Source organism: Trichosurus vulpecula, chromosome 3 (assembly GCF_011100635.1).
Source record: "Trichosurus vulpecula isolate mTriVul1 chromosome 3, mTriVul1.pri, whole genome shotgun sequence".
Taxonomy (NCBI): domain Eukaryota; kingdom Metazoa; phylum Chordata; class Mammalia; order Diprotodontia; family Phalangeridae; genus Trichosurus; species Trichosurus vulpecula.
In genome coordinates this window covers 224,490,142-224,508,354 of record NC_050575.1, presented here as the reverse complement: position 1 = coordinate 224,508,354, position 18,213 = coordinate 224,490,142, and the positions used below count along the sequence as shown (strand labels likewise).

The window sequence follows — 18,213 nt, the reverse complement described above, 5'->3', positions numbered from 1 at the left end:
ACAGCTAGTGTGTCAAGTGTCTGAGGCTGGATTTGAACTTAGGTCCTCCTGACTCCAGGGCTGGTGCTCTACTCACTGTGCCACCTAGCTGCCCAAGAAAGACTTTTTAAGAGTAAACCTAAAGTACATTTTTATTTGCAACCTAAATTAGTTAATCATGAAAGCTAGCTTCTTAGACTACTTATTCATCATGAAAAAACAATATATTTTGTATGGCTACAAATTTGTCTTTTTTTTCTCTAAAAGTAATGCGCCAGAATGTGAAAAGAGCTACTTTAGATGAAGTCTTAGAGCTCATGGCCACAGGATTTCTACGTGGAGGGTCTGGATTCTTAAAGAGTGGTGGAGAAATGCTAAAAGTTGGTGGGTCAGTTAATCGTGAAGTAAGAGTTGGAGTTACACAGGTTTGTAATAGCTTTGTAAAAATAGTCATTGTTTCTTATTTTTTACTTCATAAATTTTATAAAACCACTTGCCAAATAATAGCAAATACATGGGCATTTGTAACTTTATATATGAAATATCACTTTGATATTTTACCTTGATTTCTTTAAATAAATACTTATAGTCTCACTCATCCTTTTAAATTACATGCTTGTACATTCATATGATTAATTATTCATATAATGCATAAATGTGTATCTACCTGTTAGAAGTTAGCATTTCAACAATTATAAAAGCCTTTTGGTTATTTTTAATTCAAATTATGCTAATAAGGGCATTAATATCCAAAAATCAGAATTTTAATTAAAAGTAAAAAATTCTTATGTCTTTAGAAGGTTATTTAAAGTGATAGTTATCATCTTGCCAGCTGCCTATCCAACATTTGAACTGAATATCTCATAGTCATCTCAAGCTCAACATGCCCAAAATAGAATTCAAATTCTTCCTTCTTCTGAACTATTCTATTACTTTCAAAGGCACCATCATTCTACCATTTATCCAGGTTCACAACCTTAGTCTCATCCTCCACTCTTCATTCTCACTTATCCAGTATATCTGAGATCACTTGCCAAATCTTGCTGTTTTTCTCTCTGCGTCTCATATCTATTTCCTCAACACTCCCAAAAGCTACCACCATAATTTAGACTCTGTCTCTTGCCTAGACTACTACAATAGCTCCCAATTGATCTCCCTGCCTCAGTCTTATTACTTTTCCAATCTACCTTCCACATAACCACCAAAGTGAATTTCTTAAAAGTGTAGGTCTGATGATGTCACTTTTCTATACAATAAACTCCACTGGTTCCCTCTTACTTTTAAGGTCAATTATGAAGACCTCTGTTTGCCATTTAAATCTCTTTACATTTGTCCCCTTTCTAGCTTCCTAGGCCTCTTAGAAAGCCTCCATTCACTATGCAATCCTACTTACTCTTCCACGTACACTCAGTGTTCCATCTCCCATTTCTCTGATGTTGTACTTTCTTTCCTTCTTTCTATAGATCATACTCCTTTCTCATCTCTGCCTCTGGAAATCCTTTTTCTTCCAGACTTGGCTCAAGTGCCACCCACCTGACATTTTTTCTAATCCCTTAGCTGCTGGTACAGCCCTTTCCAAAACTACCTTTTATTGATTTTATGTATATTGTATGTATATTTTCTCCCCCATTAGATGCAAGCTTCTTAAGACCAGGGAATCTTTCATTTTTTGGTTTTCCCAAAGTAGACACTTAATAAATGCTTGCTTGCTTGATCAGATATACAATTTCTAGAGCCATTGATCAGTTCCAAGATACCTTTTTCCCTGCCTTTAGTAGAAGCTAAAGGGGGTTTGTGATGACTGAGTCATAATCCTCCCATCAGTCTATGCATTTGGAATAAATGAAAATGAATATTCTATAGAGTCTTTGCCTCTACATTTTGGAGATTAGAGAAGCAGAGTTTTGTTGCCTTAGAGCAGTATTTCATCATTTTCTCCATTTCAAAATGTAATTTTTTTTTTACCATGCATATTTTTTTATGAAGTAGTTTTGGGCTTTGTTTTTTGAAGTTGTTTTATTTGTAAATGGAATTAATTTGTTTTCTTTTAGGTCTTAAATTACATTTTATTCTGCTTGCAGGCATATGTTGTTTTTGTTACAACATTAGGTGGTCAGTGGTTAGAGCGCAGCTTTGCTACATTCTTATCTCATGTACTTGATCTGGTTTCACACCCTCGGGCCACCCAAACACATGTAGAAGCTGTGTACTCAAGAAGATGTGTCTCCTTTATCCTCAGAGCTACTGTAGGCAGTTTGCTTGGGGAAAAAGCTCAGATTGCAGCTGCTAAAGAAATCTGCCAGGCCATTGGAAAACAAATGAAAGCAGTGGGTGAGTATTATTTTTCTTTCACTTTGAAAACAAATTTTGGAAATTAATAATACATGGGATCACATATCATATTTTTACAATGTAAAGGGACCACAGAATCTGTCTAGGCCCACTGCTTCTTTCTTCATATGAAGAAACTGAGGACTAGGGAGGTGTGCATGTAACTTGCCCAAGATCACAAAGGAGGCACTATTTAAACCCAAGCCCTCTAACTCCAAATTACTTTAATCATTGATTTTTCAGATATTTCTAAAGTGCTTGAACGTTTTTGCCAAATAATTTATCTGTCCATGATCTTGTTTATTATGAATTTGCTTAACAGACAAATATTTTTTGAAGAAAACTAAATTCAGGCCCATCTTCATCTCGAATGATCATGATTTATGGGTTAATGAGATTCATACTAGTGAAGTTTTGCTTTAAAGATGTTTAGTTAATAATTTCTTGTATATTGACTGCTTGATTAAGACTGAATTTGTGTATTATCCAAAATGAAACAGACTCTAAAGACAAAAAAACCTTGTAGTTAATTATTTATAACTTACTTATTGCTGCAATTTGGAACCTTGTTAACCTAAATTTAATTAAACTACAGAAAGTTAGAATATTAAATTAGCCAGTGCATTGTGTCTTTTGGTGTACTTAGAGAAAAAGTTTAGTATCAGAGGCATAAAGCTTCAGTCAACTTAAAGGTCATTGTTGTATTCTACTTCTCTTTGGTTTTCATTAATTGTGCCTATCTACAGGTTAGATATCATGGGTAGAAAAATAGTCTCCCTTTATAGTTATCATGGGGACCATGGATTATGTTTGTTAAGAATTTTTTACTTTTGGCTGGCAATTTAAAAAATGATCTGTTTTTTTGTTACAGAATGTTTAACATCAAGTAACAGGGCCCGTGGCTCTTTGGAAATGAGTCCAGTAACAAGCTTCAAAGTTATTTTAATTGCAGGTCTTCTTATTAACCTACCCACATGAGGAGAAAAACAAATCTAGGATGTGGATGTATTTGATATACTTTATAGATGTACTTAAATATGCATTGAGTCATATACTATGATCATATGACTCCTTTAAAACATTTAAACCAATAACAATGGTACTGGGAAATTATGATAAAAAAGACTTGATTTGCAGCCATTAAACATATAATATTTTAAAAATAAATGGACTAAAGAAACCTGAAGTCAAAATTTTAATTTACTCATACGAAGTACCTGATACTGTTTTGTTTTTCCAGAAGCGGTAGTGAATGATACAAGTAGTGAAAACAAATCTGGAGCTGCTGACATAGCAGCAAGTCAGCATGTGATGGTGTGTGCCCTGCAGGAGCTTGGTAGCTTAGTTCAAAGCTTAAATGCCACTGCATCTCCTCTTATTCAGGAAGCATCTATAGGTATGCACTTGACTTAGAGGCAAAAGTCTTAAGATTTGGGGACAACTTTTAATACCATAGTGCAACTGACATTTGATTAATTGTTTATTTGTTTAATTAGTCATCTTTTTCAGATATAATAATATATTTTATTGAAGCTATGAATTGATTCAACTATTCCAGAAAGTAATTTAAAATGACAAGGAACTGTATTGTCTTAGTTTCTCCACAGAACCTAACAATGCATTTTACATATTAAGTGATTGAATATATAGTTACTGAATGAATAGCTCTACATGCATTATGGAATTAAGAAAAACATATAAACTTCATAAAAACCTTTTGAAATTGTAGTTAGTATAGTATTGATTTTATAGTCAAGAAAACTAAAAAAAAATACTAGTTTTTCTTTTCCATGAAGCTTCCTGTGGTCTCACCTCCTATTATGGTTATATGTATACATACTTTTCCTCCAACAAATTATAAGCTCCTTGCAATTGAGATCCATATTACATATACACATTGTAAGTGTGTATGTATGTATATATGTGGATGTGTGTAAGTTTCTCCAGGGTCCTATATTGTGCCTAGGCACTTAAAATTTTTTAAAATTTAATTCATTTGTCTCAGTAAATTAATGAGAAAACCAGGAACAATCAAGTTAAATCAGCAAGTGTTTATTAAGTACCTCCTATGTGCTTAATGTTGTGGATACAAAGAAAGTAAAAAACACTTCTTTGCCCTCAAGGACTTTTAAATCTAATGGGGGAGAAAACATTCAAATAACTATATACAAACAAGATATATCTATAAAAAAAAATTTTTGGTTTACATATATGTATACCTGTGTATGTATAGTTGTGTGTATAGATGTGTATACATGTATATGTACAGACACATCTATATGGGATAAAATGGATGTTATAGGGAAGGCACTATCATTTAGGGGGACCAACAAAGGCTTCTTGCAGAAGGATGTATTTTTAGATTAGGCTTTAAGGAAGCCAGGAAAACCAGGAGACATTCCAAGCTTTGGAGATGACCTGAGAAAATGCACAAGGTAGGGAGATCAGCCTGTGTACCATGGTACCTGGGCCTCTTGATTTCTAGGCTATAGAACTGTTCAGTCCACCTCCTTCGAATTTCTATATTAATAAGTATGTTTAATATAGATAATTTTGATGGGTCCGTTAACACATAAGTGTGTATACTTCCTGTTGTTGCCCATCCTTACTTCATCCTGTGTGACTCTTGTCCATGTACTCTCCTAATTCCTTCACAAGAATCCACTGAAAGTATTGGTAGCCTCCTTCTTGATTTGTTAATATTGAATGGATACCAATGGAGTGCACCTTCTGTTCATGAGTTATTCTCTCATTTTTGTTACATTAGCAATCCATCTCCTTTTTCAGTCCTACATCTCCCTGATAATATCATTTATGCTGCCTCTCCTGTAAAATTTTGCATTGGTAATATGTTATATTTTAATATGAACATCATGGGCCTCTCCATTGTCCTTTGTGTGAGCTGTAGCTATAATCCTTCAGAGCCTGTTGTGTACCATGACACTAAGCCCTTCAGCATCACTATATATTTTATTTATTTATTTTTTCTCCCAAAAAATTTCATTTATTTATTTTTAATTTATTTAACTTATTTAGTTTTCAGAATTGGTTTTCACAAGAGTTTGAATTATAAATTTTCTCCCCATTTCTACCCTCCCCCCCACTCCAAGATGGCGTATATTCTGCTTGCCCTGTTCCCCAGTCGGCCCTCCTTTCTGTCACCCCATTCCCCTCTTATCTCCTTTTCCCTTCCTTTCTTGTAGGGCAAGATAAATTTCTACACCCCATTGCCTGTGTATCTTATTTTCTAGTTGCATGCAAAAACTTTTTTTTGTTGTTTTTGAACATCTGTTTTTAAAACTTTGAGTTCCAAATTCTCCCCCCTCCTCCCCCACCCACCCTCCCTAAGAAGTCAAGCAATTCAACACAGGCCACATGTGCATCATTATGTATAACCCTTCCACAATACTCATGTTGTGAAAGACTCACTATATTTTGCTCCTTCCCAACCCATCCCCCATTATTGAATTTTCTCCCTTGACCCTGTCCCCTTTCGAAAGTGTTTGTTTTTGATTACCTCCACCCCCATCTGCCCTCCCCTCCATCATCTCCCCCTTTTTTTTTATCTTCTTCCCTCTTCTTTCCTGTGGGGTAAGATACCCAATTGAGTATGTATGGTATTCCCTCCTCAGGCCAAATCTGATGAGAGCGAGATTCACTCATTCCCCCCTCACCTGCCCTCTCCCCTCCTCCCACAGAACTGCTTCCTCTTGCCACCTTTATGCGAGATAATCCATCCCCTTCTAACTCTCCCTATCTCCCTCTCTCAATATATTCCTCTCTCATCCCTTAATTTGATTTTATTTCTTTTAGATAGCTTCCCTTCATCTTCAACTCACCCTGTGCCCCCCCCTTTCTCTCTCTCTCTCTCTCTCTCTCTCTCTCTCTCTGTCTCTCTCTCTCTCTCTATATATATATACACACACATACATATATATATACACACATATATATACATATGTATATATACACATACATACACATTCACATATGTATATATATACATAAACATATATATATATATATCCACATTCCCTTCAGCTACCCAAATACTGAGGTCTCATGAATCAGACACGTCCTCTTTCCATGTAGGAATGTAAACAAAACAGTTCAACTTTAGTAAGTCCTTTGCAATTTCTTTTTCTTGATTACCTTTTCATGCTTCTCTTGATTCTTGTGTTTGAAAGTCAAATTTTCTATTCAGTTCGGGTCTTTTCACTGAGAAAGCTTGAAAGTCCTCTATTTTATTGAAAGTCCATATTTTGCCTTGGAGCATGATACTCAGTTTTGCTGGGTAGGTGATTCTAGGTTTTAATCCTAGCTCCATTGACCTCTGGAATATCGTATTCCAAGCCCTTTGATCTCTTAATGTAGAAGCTGCCGGATCTTGGGGTATTCTGACTGTGTTTTCACAGTACTCAAATTGTTTCTTTCTGGCTACTTGCAGTATTTTCTCCTTGATCTGGGAGCTCTGGAATTTGGTGACAATATTCCTAGGAGATTTCTTTTTGGGATTTATTTGAGGAGGCAATCGATGGATTCTTTCAATTTCTATTTTGCCCTGTGGCTCTAGAATATCAGGGCAGTGCTCCTTGATTATTTCTTGAAAGATGATATCTAGGCTCTTTTTTTGATCATGGCTTTCAGGTAGTCCAATAATTTTTAAATTATCTCTCCTGGATCTATTTTCCAGGTCAGTGGTTTTTCCAATGAGATATTTCACATTGTCTTCCATTTTTTCATTCCTTTGGTTCTGTTTTATAATATCTTGATTTCTCATAAAGCCACTAGCTTCCATTTGCTCCAATCTAATTTTTAAGGTAGTATTTTCTTCAGTGGTCTTTTGGACCTCCTTTTCCATTTGGCTAATTCTGCCTTTCAGGGCATTCTTCTCCTCATTGGCTTTTTGGAGCTCTTTTGCCATTTGAGTTAGTCTGTTTTTTAAGGTGTTGTTTTCTTCAGTGTATTTTTCAGTATTTTTTTGGGTCTCCTTTAGCAAGTCATTGACTTGTTTTTCATGGTTTTCTCGCATCCTTCTCATTTCTCCTCCCAAATTTTCCTCTACTTCTCTAACTTACTTTTCCAGATGCTTTTTGAGCTCTTCCATGGCCTGGGACCAGTTCATGTTTTTCTTAGAGGCTTCTGTTGTAGGCTCTTTGACTTTGTTAACTTCTTCTGTCTGTATGTTTTGGTCTTCTTTGTCACCAAAGAAAGAATCCAAAGTCTGAGACTGAATCTGAATCTGGGTGCATTTTCATTGCCTGGCCATATTCCCAACCAACTAACTTGACCTTGAGTTTTTCAGCGGGGTATGACTGCTTGTAGACTAGAGAGTTCTATGTTCCACGTTTTGGGGGGATGTGCTAGCTCTGCCACACCAGCACTACTCCTTCCCCAAGAACCCCCAACCCAGACTGGGCTTAAATCTTCAGCAGGCTGTGCACTCCTGCTCTGATCCGCCACTTAATTCCTCCCACCAGGTGGGCCTGGAGCTGGAAGTAACAACTGCTGTAGCTGCCCCACCTCCACTGCCCCCGGGGCTGGTAGCTGAACCGCAAACTCCTTCTACTTCCAGCAGCTTTTCCCATTAACCTTCTCTGTTGTCTTTGGTGTTTGTTGGTTGAGAAGTCTGGTAACTGCTGCAGTTCCCTGATTCGGGGCGCTAGGGCCTGCTCCTCCCGGCTCCTGGTCTGGTTGGTCTGCGCCGCTCAAGCTGGGCTCTGCTCCGCTCTGTTCCGCTCCCAGCTCCGTGGGGGATAGACCTCACCCAGAGACCATCCAGGCTGTCCTGGGCTGGAGCCCTGCTTCCCTCTGCTGTTTTTTGCATTCTGCAGTTCTAGAATTGGTTCAGAGCCATTTTTTATAGGTTTTTGGAGGGGCTCGGTGGAGGAGCTCACTCTACTCCCTACTTTCCTGCCGCCATCTTGGCTCCGCCCCCCCATCACTATATATTTTAAAAAGTGGACCTTTGTTCCAGGGAAAACCTTGGGCTCACAAAAGATACTGTACAATTTTCCAAATGCAGCCTTGCCTACTTATTTCTTCCTGTTCAGTTGTAAAGCAGTTCATTATCCATTTTCAGTTATTTACCATGCTACTATTATTTTGATGTTTTTTTTTTTTGTGTAGGTTTTATTCTCTTCTGATTGACCCTCAGTTAATTTGGAGGGCACTCCTTACCTTGCCTAAAGGCAAGGTACTTCTTTCTTTCTTTCCTGTTAAATGGGCCAAAGCAGAGGCCATGAGAAAAGAGAAGCATAGGATCTGATGACATAGGTTTCTATTCTGTTAATTTCATTCAGAGCTTATCTATCTAGATAGGAGGTACTGATAGGTTGACTATCCAACTGCATGAAAAGGAGATAATGAATGAAGAGAGTCATAGCTGGATATATGTAGAGCTGGATAGGACCTTAGGGACTATCAGATCTACCTCTTGCATTTTGTAGAAGAAGAAGCTGAGGCAAAAATGGTGAAGGGAGTTTTTCCATACTTGCACAATTAGTTAATAACAGAGGCAGGATTTAGACTCAGGTCAAAATTATATTTAAAGTATTGGGTGATGAATTAAAAATATTATCAGTGTTTTTGATTCTGATGTTCTCAATGTTTGTGATACTTTTTTCAGGACAAATAATTGAAAAATGTTGAATATTTATGTTTAATTCTAAATCAAACAACATTTTAATAGATATAACTATAACTAGTGTTCTGTGTTTCAGAAGTTTCCCTTGTTTATTGTTAATAAACAGCTGATAAAATATATTCTTTGACTAGGTTATAAAATTATCTGTGGAAAACTAAGTATTTTGACTTTTGTTATTGTGTTATATTCTTTTTGTTTGGTGTAATTGGTTTTTCTGCCTTTTAAAAGAATTCATCTTTGTGTTTTCTCTTCTTCAGGTCTTTTGGAAACTGTAACATCAGTGCTTCTGCATCCTAGTATGGCTGCCCGACTTGCTGCAGCATGGTGTTTGCGTTGTGTAGCTGTGGCATTGCCTTTCCAATTGACTCCATTTCTAGACAGATGTGCAGAAAGGCTCAACAATTTGAAGACCTCACCTGAAGCTGTTAGTGGTTACAGTTTTGCGATGGCTGCTTTGTTAGGTGGAGTACATCAGTGCCCATTGGGTATCCCTCATGCCAAAGGAAAGGTAAAATATAAATTACAGATAGTCATTAACCATAAAAATTTGTTTAAGCACCTACTATTTATGATACTAGATTACACTAAAATATTATAATAGTGATGACAGTTAACTACTAAAAATTAAAAATACCAAAACCTATACTTGTGTTTATAAGAAACTTCAATATTTCATGGTTCCTTTATTTCATTGTGGCTGTTTAGTCTACCATTACTGACTATAACACATCTACAACTTAGTGTTTGTGAGGGCATGTGATTAAGGAAATCATCATTATCCTGCAGCCAAGCTGGTGTTGAACCATTATAAACTTTGAACAAGTCTGATTCGTTTACAACAGATAGACATCTCATCCACAAGACCATACTTGAAGCCTTGCCACCTTGTTAGGACTAACAGAGCTTATTTTTTTCTAGTATAGCCTTCAAGAACCCACAGTCACCTCCATATTATAATAAGGCATAGGACTAGAACTTTAAAATCCCCGAATCTCAGAGGAAGAAGACTTCAGAGACTGTAAAAGATTCATAACAATATAGTCTGTTAGAAATCAGAATTGATAAATAAGAGTAGAAGTTTTACATTAACTCTGCTTTAGATATTTTAAAAGTTTTTGTATGTTATCATTATGTAAATTTATTTGAACCGTAGGGCTTCCTTATACTAACTATTAGAGTTCTATTTCTGCTTTCAGGGATAAATCTTTTCATTCATTTTTATTCTAAAATGTAAAAAATATAACCCAATAACCTGTGAACCAGCAATATATAGGAATCATAATTATGCATTTAGTATTTTGTTGAATGTTTCATAGTTATTAACAAGAAAACCTTTTGTCCATAGTTTTAACAGTAAGGCAATGATAACAATGTAGATGATAATTGTCAAAATGCCCATGTAGTTCTGTGTCGCAAAGTATACGTGACTCTCCACACAGAAGGTAGAAGAAGTAAACCATTTATTCAGACACCAGAGAACCATATCCCACAAGCCATTTATCCAGTCTATCACAGCAGTAAAACATTCCATACACAATATAACAACCTGGAGCCTCACCATCCCAAAACCTCTCTGACCCCCTGTTAGGGTCTTCCCCAAAACAAACTCACAGTACAGCTAAGTCAGTCTGTTCAGTTCTAACCATCACGACAGCCATTAGCAGCCATAATATATCTCTCTCTCTCTCAGCATTTCCTGTGACATAACTTCTTTTTCCTGTCAGGAAGTTCTTCCCACCACATGTGTCTTAGGCTTCCCGTGACCTAAGCAGGTCGCATGGCCTATTAATGGGTGGGAAAGAGCTTCAAATACAAATTGCTACTACAATAGTTGATGAGGGTAAAGATAAATACTTCATTTTAATTTTATGATTTTCTTCTAGCTAGCTCAATTTGTCTTTACAACTTTCCTATGGGATAGATGGAGGCTCAAATATTCTCCTTTTTTAATGGAGAAATTGGTTTTTATCCGTCTCATAATTTCTGGTTCCCAACTACCTCCTCTGTGAAATCTTCCCTTATTACTTCAACCTTCATTGATCTGTCCTTCCTCTGAATGCATTTCTGCCAGTAATTTGAGTCTTCAACTTATACTGATTCATATTCTTTCATTTATGTATGTGCTATCCTCCCTAAAAGATTTTACATTCTTTGAGGATGAAGATTATCTCATCATTCTTTGTCTTCTTTGTAGTCTCTAATAAAGTACTAAGAACAAGTAGATGCTCAATATATAATTAAATTTAAGTGATTTGCCCAAGATCTCACAGTGAACAGTAGAACTGGGACTAGAATAATTAATGTCCCCTGGCTTTTGACTTTGTGGTTGTGGTTGCTTATTTGAGAACATGTTAACAAAGATTACATTTGAATCAGGCAATAAAATCAGCAAGCATTTTTCAAACACTTAGAATGTGCCAGGTACTATACTGAAGTGCTGGGAATAAAAAAAAAAAGGCAAAAAAATCGATTCCTTAGTGACTAGAGTTCTGGGCCTGGAGTCAGGAAGACATGAATTCAAATCTGGCCTTAGACACTTACTAGCTGTGTGACCCTGGTCAAGTCATTTAACTTCTGTCTGTCTCAGTTTCCTCAACTAGAAAATGAGGACAATAATAACATTTACCATTCTGGGTTGTTTTGAGGATTGAATGAGATAATATTTGTAAAATACGTAAGAGCGTTTGGCATATAGTGTGTACTTAATAAATATTTTTTTTCCTTTCTTCCTTAGATTTATTTATTTATGTAAATTTTCTTTGCAGATGGTAGTAAGCATTGCTGAAGATCTCTTACGAACTGCTGCTCAGAACAGTAGGCTATCCTTGCAGCGCACTCAAGCTGGATGGCTTCTACTTGGAGCACTTATGACTTTAGGTATAATTAATTTTATTTGAGTTGGATTTTGACTTACTTCTGCTCTTTTGTCAGTAAATGACAAAAGAAATTTCAGTTTTTTATAATTTTTATACTTCAAATGCTAAGCTTTGATTGACAGTAATAGCAATGTTATATTAGCATTACATTAAGCTGCATATGCGTATTGTATTTCCATCTTTAGTTGCCCTTGAAGGCAATATAAAGGATTCAGAAGGCACACAACACTTATATTTTCTTTGAATGTTGTTAAATATGGCTTTTAAAAATATCATTGCCAACAGAGAGAGATGAAATTAGGAACTTGGGCTCAGATACTTTTGTAGTCTTCAGGATAATTCTCACTTAATGGTTTGAGGAAGATCTTAAGAAGCAAAAATATTGAGTTTGTGACCCAGGATATCCTTTTCAATATAACTTTTAAAAAAAATCAAATTAACAATAGTATGATGAATTTTGCCTGTCACTTAGAAGATAGTCTCTTTTATCCAAAGGTGATAACTTTTCTAAAAGACTAGATTAATTGTTTATTTCACTAGACCTATAAATTTAAGTCTTATTTAAACTAAAGCTGTTATAGAAATGAAAGAATATATATTTTTAGAAAATAACTATAAAATGTTGTCACAAGTATTTATGTAACTAACTGTGCCATTATAAAATATTATTAAACATTATTTATGATATAACTTGACTATTATCTTTACATTTATATTCATTGTTATATTTGAGTGCAGAGACTTGTGGTTTATTATAACTAAATTTTATTTTAAAATAAACAATGAAACTTTATTACTTTCCTCCCCAATATATTAAAAAGCACATTTTGCTCAATGTATGTATCTCTTTCTTGAAGTGGTTGGTTTTTTTTCTTGTAAAGCTGGAATGAATGGTTTTGTATGTAGAATTAAAAGTCCTCAGTAAGTTATAAGAATGAAGGTTGACATGAGTATTTCTTATCCAGAGTAGCTACTTTAGAAAATCATGATCATTATAAATAGGCCAAAAGTGTTATGTCATTTGAAACATGCTTTTAATGTCTCATTACCTTTTTTTTAACTAAGAAATTTATTGTTAATAATAATATTTGGAAGGTTAATGGATAATGAAAGTATTTTGTTAAAATTATTAGAGCTGCAGCATTCTATTTCAAGGAGAGAACTCTGTAGACACTTAGCAATTTGTAACATATGCCTAGATTTCCTTTCCTTGACCTTTTTATTTATGGTATTAGTAGCTGTCATTTTGGTATTTTATATGATTAAACATATAGATTATTTTTCTCATTTTCTTGATTAGGTCCTTCTGTTGTTCGTTATCATCTTCCCAAAATGTTGCTATTGTGGCGAAATGTCTTCCCTCGTTCCTTAAAGGAGCTAGAAGCTGAAAAGGCACGAGGAGATTCTTTTACTTGGCAGGTAACATTGGAAGGCCGAGCTGGAGCTTTATGTGGTAAGTGCTGAAATCAATTTGACTTTCAAAAGTTATCATATTAGTAGAAGTGCATTGAGTGAATGAAAAGAATAGTTTTGAAAGTATCTTTTGATGTATGATGGTACATTCACCAAGCTCATGCAGTAACATGAGCATTAGATGAGAATTCATGTTCTTACTACCACTTACTTTTATAAAACTCTGCACATGAGTGGGAAGAAACACAAGTTTAATGGTCTTTACATACTGGACACCTAGGGGTTTTCTCTGATCTCTACATTAAAAGTCAGGAAAATGAACTATTAGTTTCTCACATCTCAGTAGGGAGCAGCTCAGAAGTTATACTACGATGGTGAGCAGGGTGGTCAGGAGGGGGTCACTATCAGAGAAACTGTGATAATGACCAAGCAAAAGAAAATTCCTATGGTAAGAACATTCCAGGCTAAAACTTTTAAAAAGAAGTATACTGTAGTACTGGAATAACTATAAGTACAGTCCCGGAAAGGAGCATGAAATGGCCACAAGGACTCCAGGAATAGTAGGGAATCTAGTAAAAGAATTGAAGTGAGAAGGAGTAGAATAGTCAGCTTAGAACAGAAGCTGGAAAACCTTAGCAAAGCAGTGAATGTCTTGAAGAAAGAATGAAACAATGGAGCTCAGAAATTCAATGAAATATTAAGAAATATTGGAGCAAAGTCAAAAGATAGTAAAATTGGAAGAACACACACACACACGTATCATCAAAAGCTACTAACATGGAAGGAAAGGTCATGGGGGCAGTGTTAGTGAGTAAAAACCTGACCTCAGAGTCAGACTTCATGTCCTACCTCTGACACATACTGGCTGTGTGATCCTGGGTACATCACTTAAACTCTCAGTGACTCAGGCAGCATTTTAAGACTGTAAGTTTCAGATCAGCTTAGATCTACAGTAGACTACTACATGAATGAAATCACAGGTTTGGGCAAAAAGAAAAAGAGGAGAGACTCCTCTTAAGAATCATTGGGCTCCCAGAAAAGCATGACAAAACAAAAAGCCTAAATACCATATTTAAAGTAATCATAAAATAAAATTACTCTGAAGTATTCAAATCAAAAGGCAAGATATGGGTTGATAGAATCCACAAGTCATTACCTGAGTGAAATCTCAGCCAAAATACACTCAGAAATATGATTACTAAGATCCAGAGCTCCCAGGTCAGAGGGAAAAATACTACCAATGGCCAAGAAGTAACAGGTTAAATCTGAAGGAATCTCAGTGAGATTTATGCAGATTTATCCACATCGACTATGATGAGGGAAAGAAAATGTTAGCAATCTCTTGAAAGAGTTTACAAATAGGATAACAATTACATAGTTAAATTTAACTCTAAAGGAGAAAATAATGTATTTTTAGTAGAATTATTGACTTGCAAATATTTCTTTTGAGAAAACCAGAGCTGGGCAGAAACTGAATGAACAAAAGAAACTTAAGTAAGTTGAAGAAGTTTGAAGGACTCAGAAGGGGCAAATCCTTATATCCCAAAAGGGAAAGAAAAGATTATTGTCTCTTTCTACTTTCTGTAAGCATCATGGGATGGGAGATGGGGATGGTCCAGGAAAAGCAAAAATCTAAAGGCTTAGATGAGATAGAGAGAGTCAGACACACACACACACACACACACACACACACACACACACACACACACACACGCACACGCACACATGCACATGCACAGGGATGAAGGAGAAAAAATGATTGAGAGAAATGCTGGAACTTAATATTTCTTGGGAGAAACAAGATTATTCAAATACATAGGTGAAGAAAGTGATGATCTCATGAATCTTATTTGGGCCAGGCAAAGGCAGATTAAAAACAAAGAATTAATCAGACAAAGAAATAAACACTATGAAGATAGAAATATAGTGAAGTAAGTGAAAGACTAGTCTGGGACAGGGAGAACCAGGAGTGGAATTTTAGAGAGAAGGTAGAATCAAGGAGGAGAAAATTTCAAGCAAGACAAACAAGTTACATAGTGCTATTTATTTTAAAAAAAGTTAAGATGAAGAGATTTGGGTGTGGGCTAGGATTAGAGGGGGATAATGAGAAATTTAAATTACAAATACCTGGTTTGGATTTGATTCCTCCCTCCTTTTAAAGAAATGAAGAGGCAGAGTAGAAATAAGTTAACAGGAGTTGATAAAATGAAAAGAAATGATAACAGTGAATGTGAATGGGATAAACTTACCTAAAAGTGGAGAAGATGGCAAAAAGGATGAGAAAGTAAAATCCACCGGTTTTTTGTTTAGAAGATGCATACTTCAAGAGTTAGAATGAGGATTTGGAATAGAATTTATTGTATCTCAGCAGAATCCAAAAAAAAACAGGAGTGGCCATCCTGTTCTTAGGCAAAGCAACAATAAAACTAGACATGGTTAAGAAAAAAAGCTTATGCTTATGTATCAAGAGATCTCTTCCCATGTCAGCAAAGTGTGGATATGTATCTTTTTTACAAATTTCCTTTTTAGATCTCAACAATATTACTGTAGAACAAAAAAAAATTCCACAAAGTTTATTTTTTCTCATGTGACATTTACTACAACTAGTAGTTCATCCTTTGAGAATTTGTACTTTATGTTTTCAAGATTTTTTTTAATAAGAAGGCTCTCTATATGCCCATAGTTTACTCATTTGTCAGTTTAATTTACTTCTCAGGTTTTATTGTGTTTTTTTTTTTAATATAATTTAGCAATGCGGAGTTTTGTTGCTCATTGTCCTGAGCTCCTAACTGAGGATGTGATTAGAAAATTGATGACACCTATTGAATGTGCCATGACGATGATGTCACAGTAAGTGAACAGTTTGATGAATAATATGCTTTATGTATGATTCAACCTTTTATTTTGGTTTGGTACATTGACCTCATGAAATAACCTACAAAACATGATTTATTGGCTTAAAATGACCTTTTAATGTAAAAAAGAGAATGAATATAGATTTAAATGTTCTTAATTTCTTTGGAAAGCAATTAATGTAAATGTGTTGAGAGTAGGGACAGTCTTTTATTTTTCTCTTCCCAGTACTTAGCACAATGCCTTACATGTGATACAGTAGCTGCTTAATAAATGTTTGCTGGAATGAAAATGAAATTAAAGATAATACTGTTCTCAATGCCATCCTATATCTTTTCTTCCTTGCTCAGATAAACTCCTTGAAAATGTGTATCCACACCTAGTACTTCCACTTCTTTTTTTCTCAATCTCTTTTAAATCTTTTATGTTATGGCTTCTAAGCTCATTATTCAACTGAAATTGCTCTCCCTACAAAGTCAACTATCATCTCTTAATTGACATCCTTTACTGAACAGTCCTTCTTATCTTCTCAGCAGCAGTATTTGATACTATTGACCAACTCTTCCTGAATATTTTCACATCTGTTTGTTGCTTTCTCTTTGTTCTCCCCCTTCTTGACTGCTCCTTCTCAGAAGCCTTTGCTAGATCTTAATCTGTTTCATGCTCATTAACTGTGAGTATACCCTAAGACCCTGTCTTGATTCCCCCTTCTCTTTTCTTCATACTTTCTTACTTGATGATCCATGGGTTCAGTTATAGTGTCTATGCCAGTGATTACCAGATCTAATATTCAGCCCTTTTCTCTTTCCTGAACTCTAGTACAATATGATGAGCTGACTTCTAGGCACTTTGACCTGGACATTCTGTAGATATCCCAAATTAAATACAGTGAAAATAATTAATTATCCTTTCCCCTAAGCTTATCCTTCTCCTGAACTTTTCTATCCTTTCAGTCATCTAGGTTTCTAGCCTGTGTTATCTTTACTTTCTTACTCTAAATCACCCCAAATGTCTCTCAGCTAATGGCGTGTCCATAGCTATCACCCTAATTTAGACCTTCATCACCTCTTACCTATACTGAATTTTTTTTGTTGTTCAGTTGTTAGTTGTGTCTGACTCTTTATTACCCCATTTGGGGTTTTCTTGGCAAAGATACTGGAGTAGTTTGTCATTTCCTTCTCCAGCTCATTTTATAGATGAGGAAACTGAGGAAAACAGGGTGAAATAAGTGCCCAGGGTCACACAGCTAGTAGATATATATGTGTGTGTGTGTGTGTGTGTGTGTGTGTGTGTGTGTGTGTGTGTGTGTGTGTGTATAAAGCCAAATTTGAACTCAGGAAGATGAGTTCCTAATTCTGGGCCCAGTATCCCATCCACTGCATCACCTAGCTGAGTGTATAGTATGTTCAAGGAGGACTAGCACCTCTGGTATGAGAGCTTGCCAAGCCCTTTTCAAGGATGCTTATCCACCTTTGGTGTCTGCCTGGCACTTAACTCGTACCTGTGGCTCCAAGAAGCTGTAGCATGCAAAGCAGTCACACCACTGTCAACTGTAAACTGTCTTAGCAGATGAGCTAAACCAGGTTGAGGGTAACAGATAGGCCATAAACCCTTTAGTGAGTATCTACCCCAAGCATGTGAGACTTCCTCTGGCAGAATGGGTGGATAAGAACAATTTGTTCCAATGACCATGAAGGCAGCTGAAGCATTTAGAGCTTGGTCAGATATTGAAGACACCAAGGTCATCCACTCTATCCCAGGCCACTGCCAGTCATCTTGACTTTTGTCCTGCCACTGGACTACTTAAATGACTCTAGAAGAGAGAGTGAGGCTTTGTACAACTCTGCTTCACTTAAATCCAATTCGTGCATGTGTCAAGACATCACCCCATGATGTCATTGGTCCTCTTTGAAACGGACAAACAACAACGTATGTACTATTCTGTCATCCTCCTAATTGGTCTCCTTGCCTCAAGTCTTTCTCCACTCCATTTTATCTTTCACACAGCTGCCCCCAGATTTTCCCAAGATGAAAGTCTAATGACTTTGCCCCAACTCAGTAAAATATAGTGCCTCTCTGTTAACTAGCATAAAATATCGACTGCTCCATTTGCTG

At 36.0% G+C, this 18,213-nt stretch overlaps 1 protein-coding gene across 1 annotated transcript in view; it reads left to right on the top strand.

The window, feature by feature from the left end:
* HEATR5B (HEAT repeat containing 5B) overlaps positions 1-18,213 on the top strand; it is a 153,402-nt gene that overhangs the window by 27,329 nt on the left and 107,860 nt on the right. The window contains exons 7-13 of the mRNA XM_036752266.1: positions 247-404; positions 2,061-2,310; positions 3,551-3,706; positions 9,214-9,464; positions 11,722-11,833; positions 13,133-13,285; positions 15,996-16,095. Of these exons, the coding sequence (XP_036608161.1) occupies positions 247-404; positions 2,061-2,310; positions 3,551-3,706; positions 9,214-9,464; positions 11,722-11,833; positions 13,133-13,285; positions 15,996-16,095 (1,180 nt within the window). The remainder of the gene's footprint in view (positions 1-246; positions 405-2,060; positions 2,311-3,550; positions 3,707-9,213; positions 9,465-11,721; positions 11,834-13,132; positions 13,286-15,995; positions 16,096-18,213) is intronic.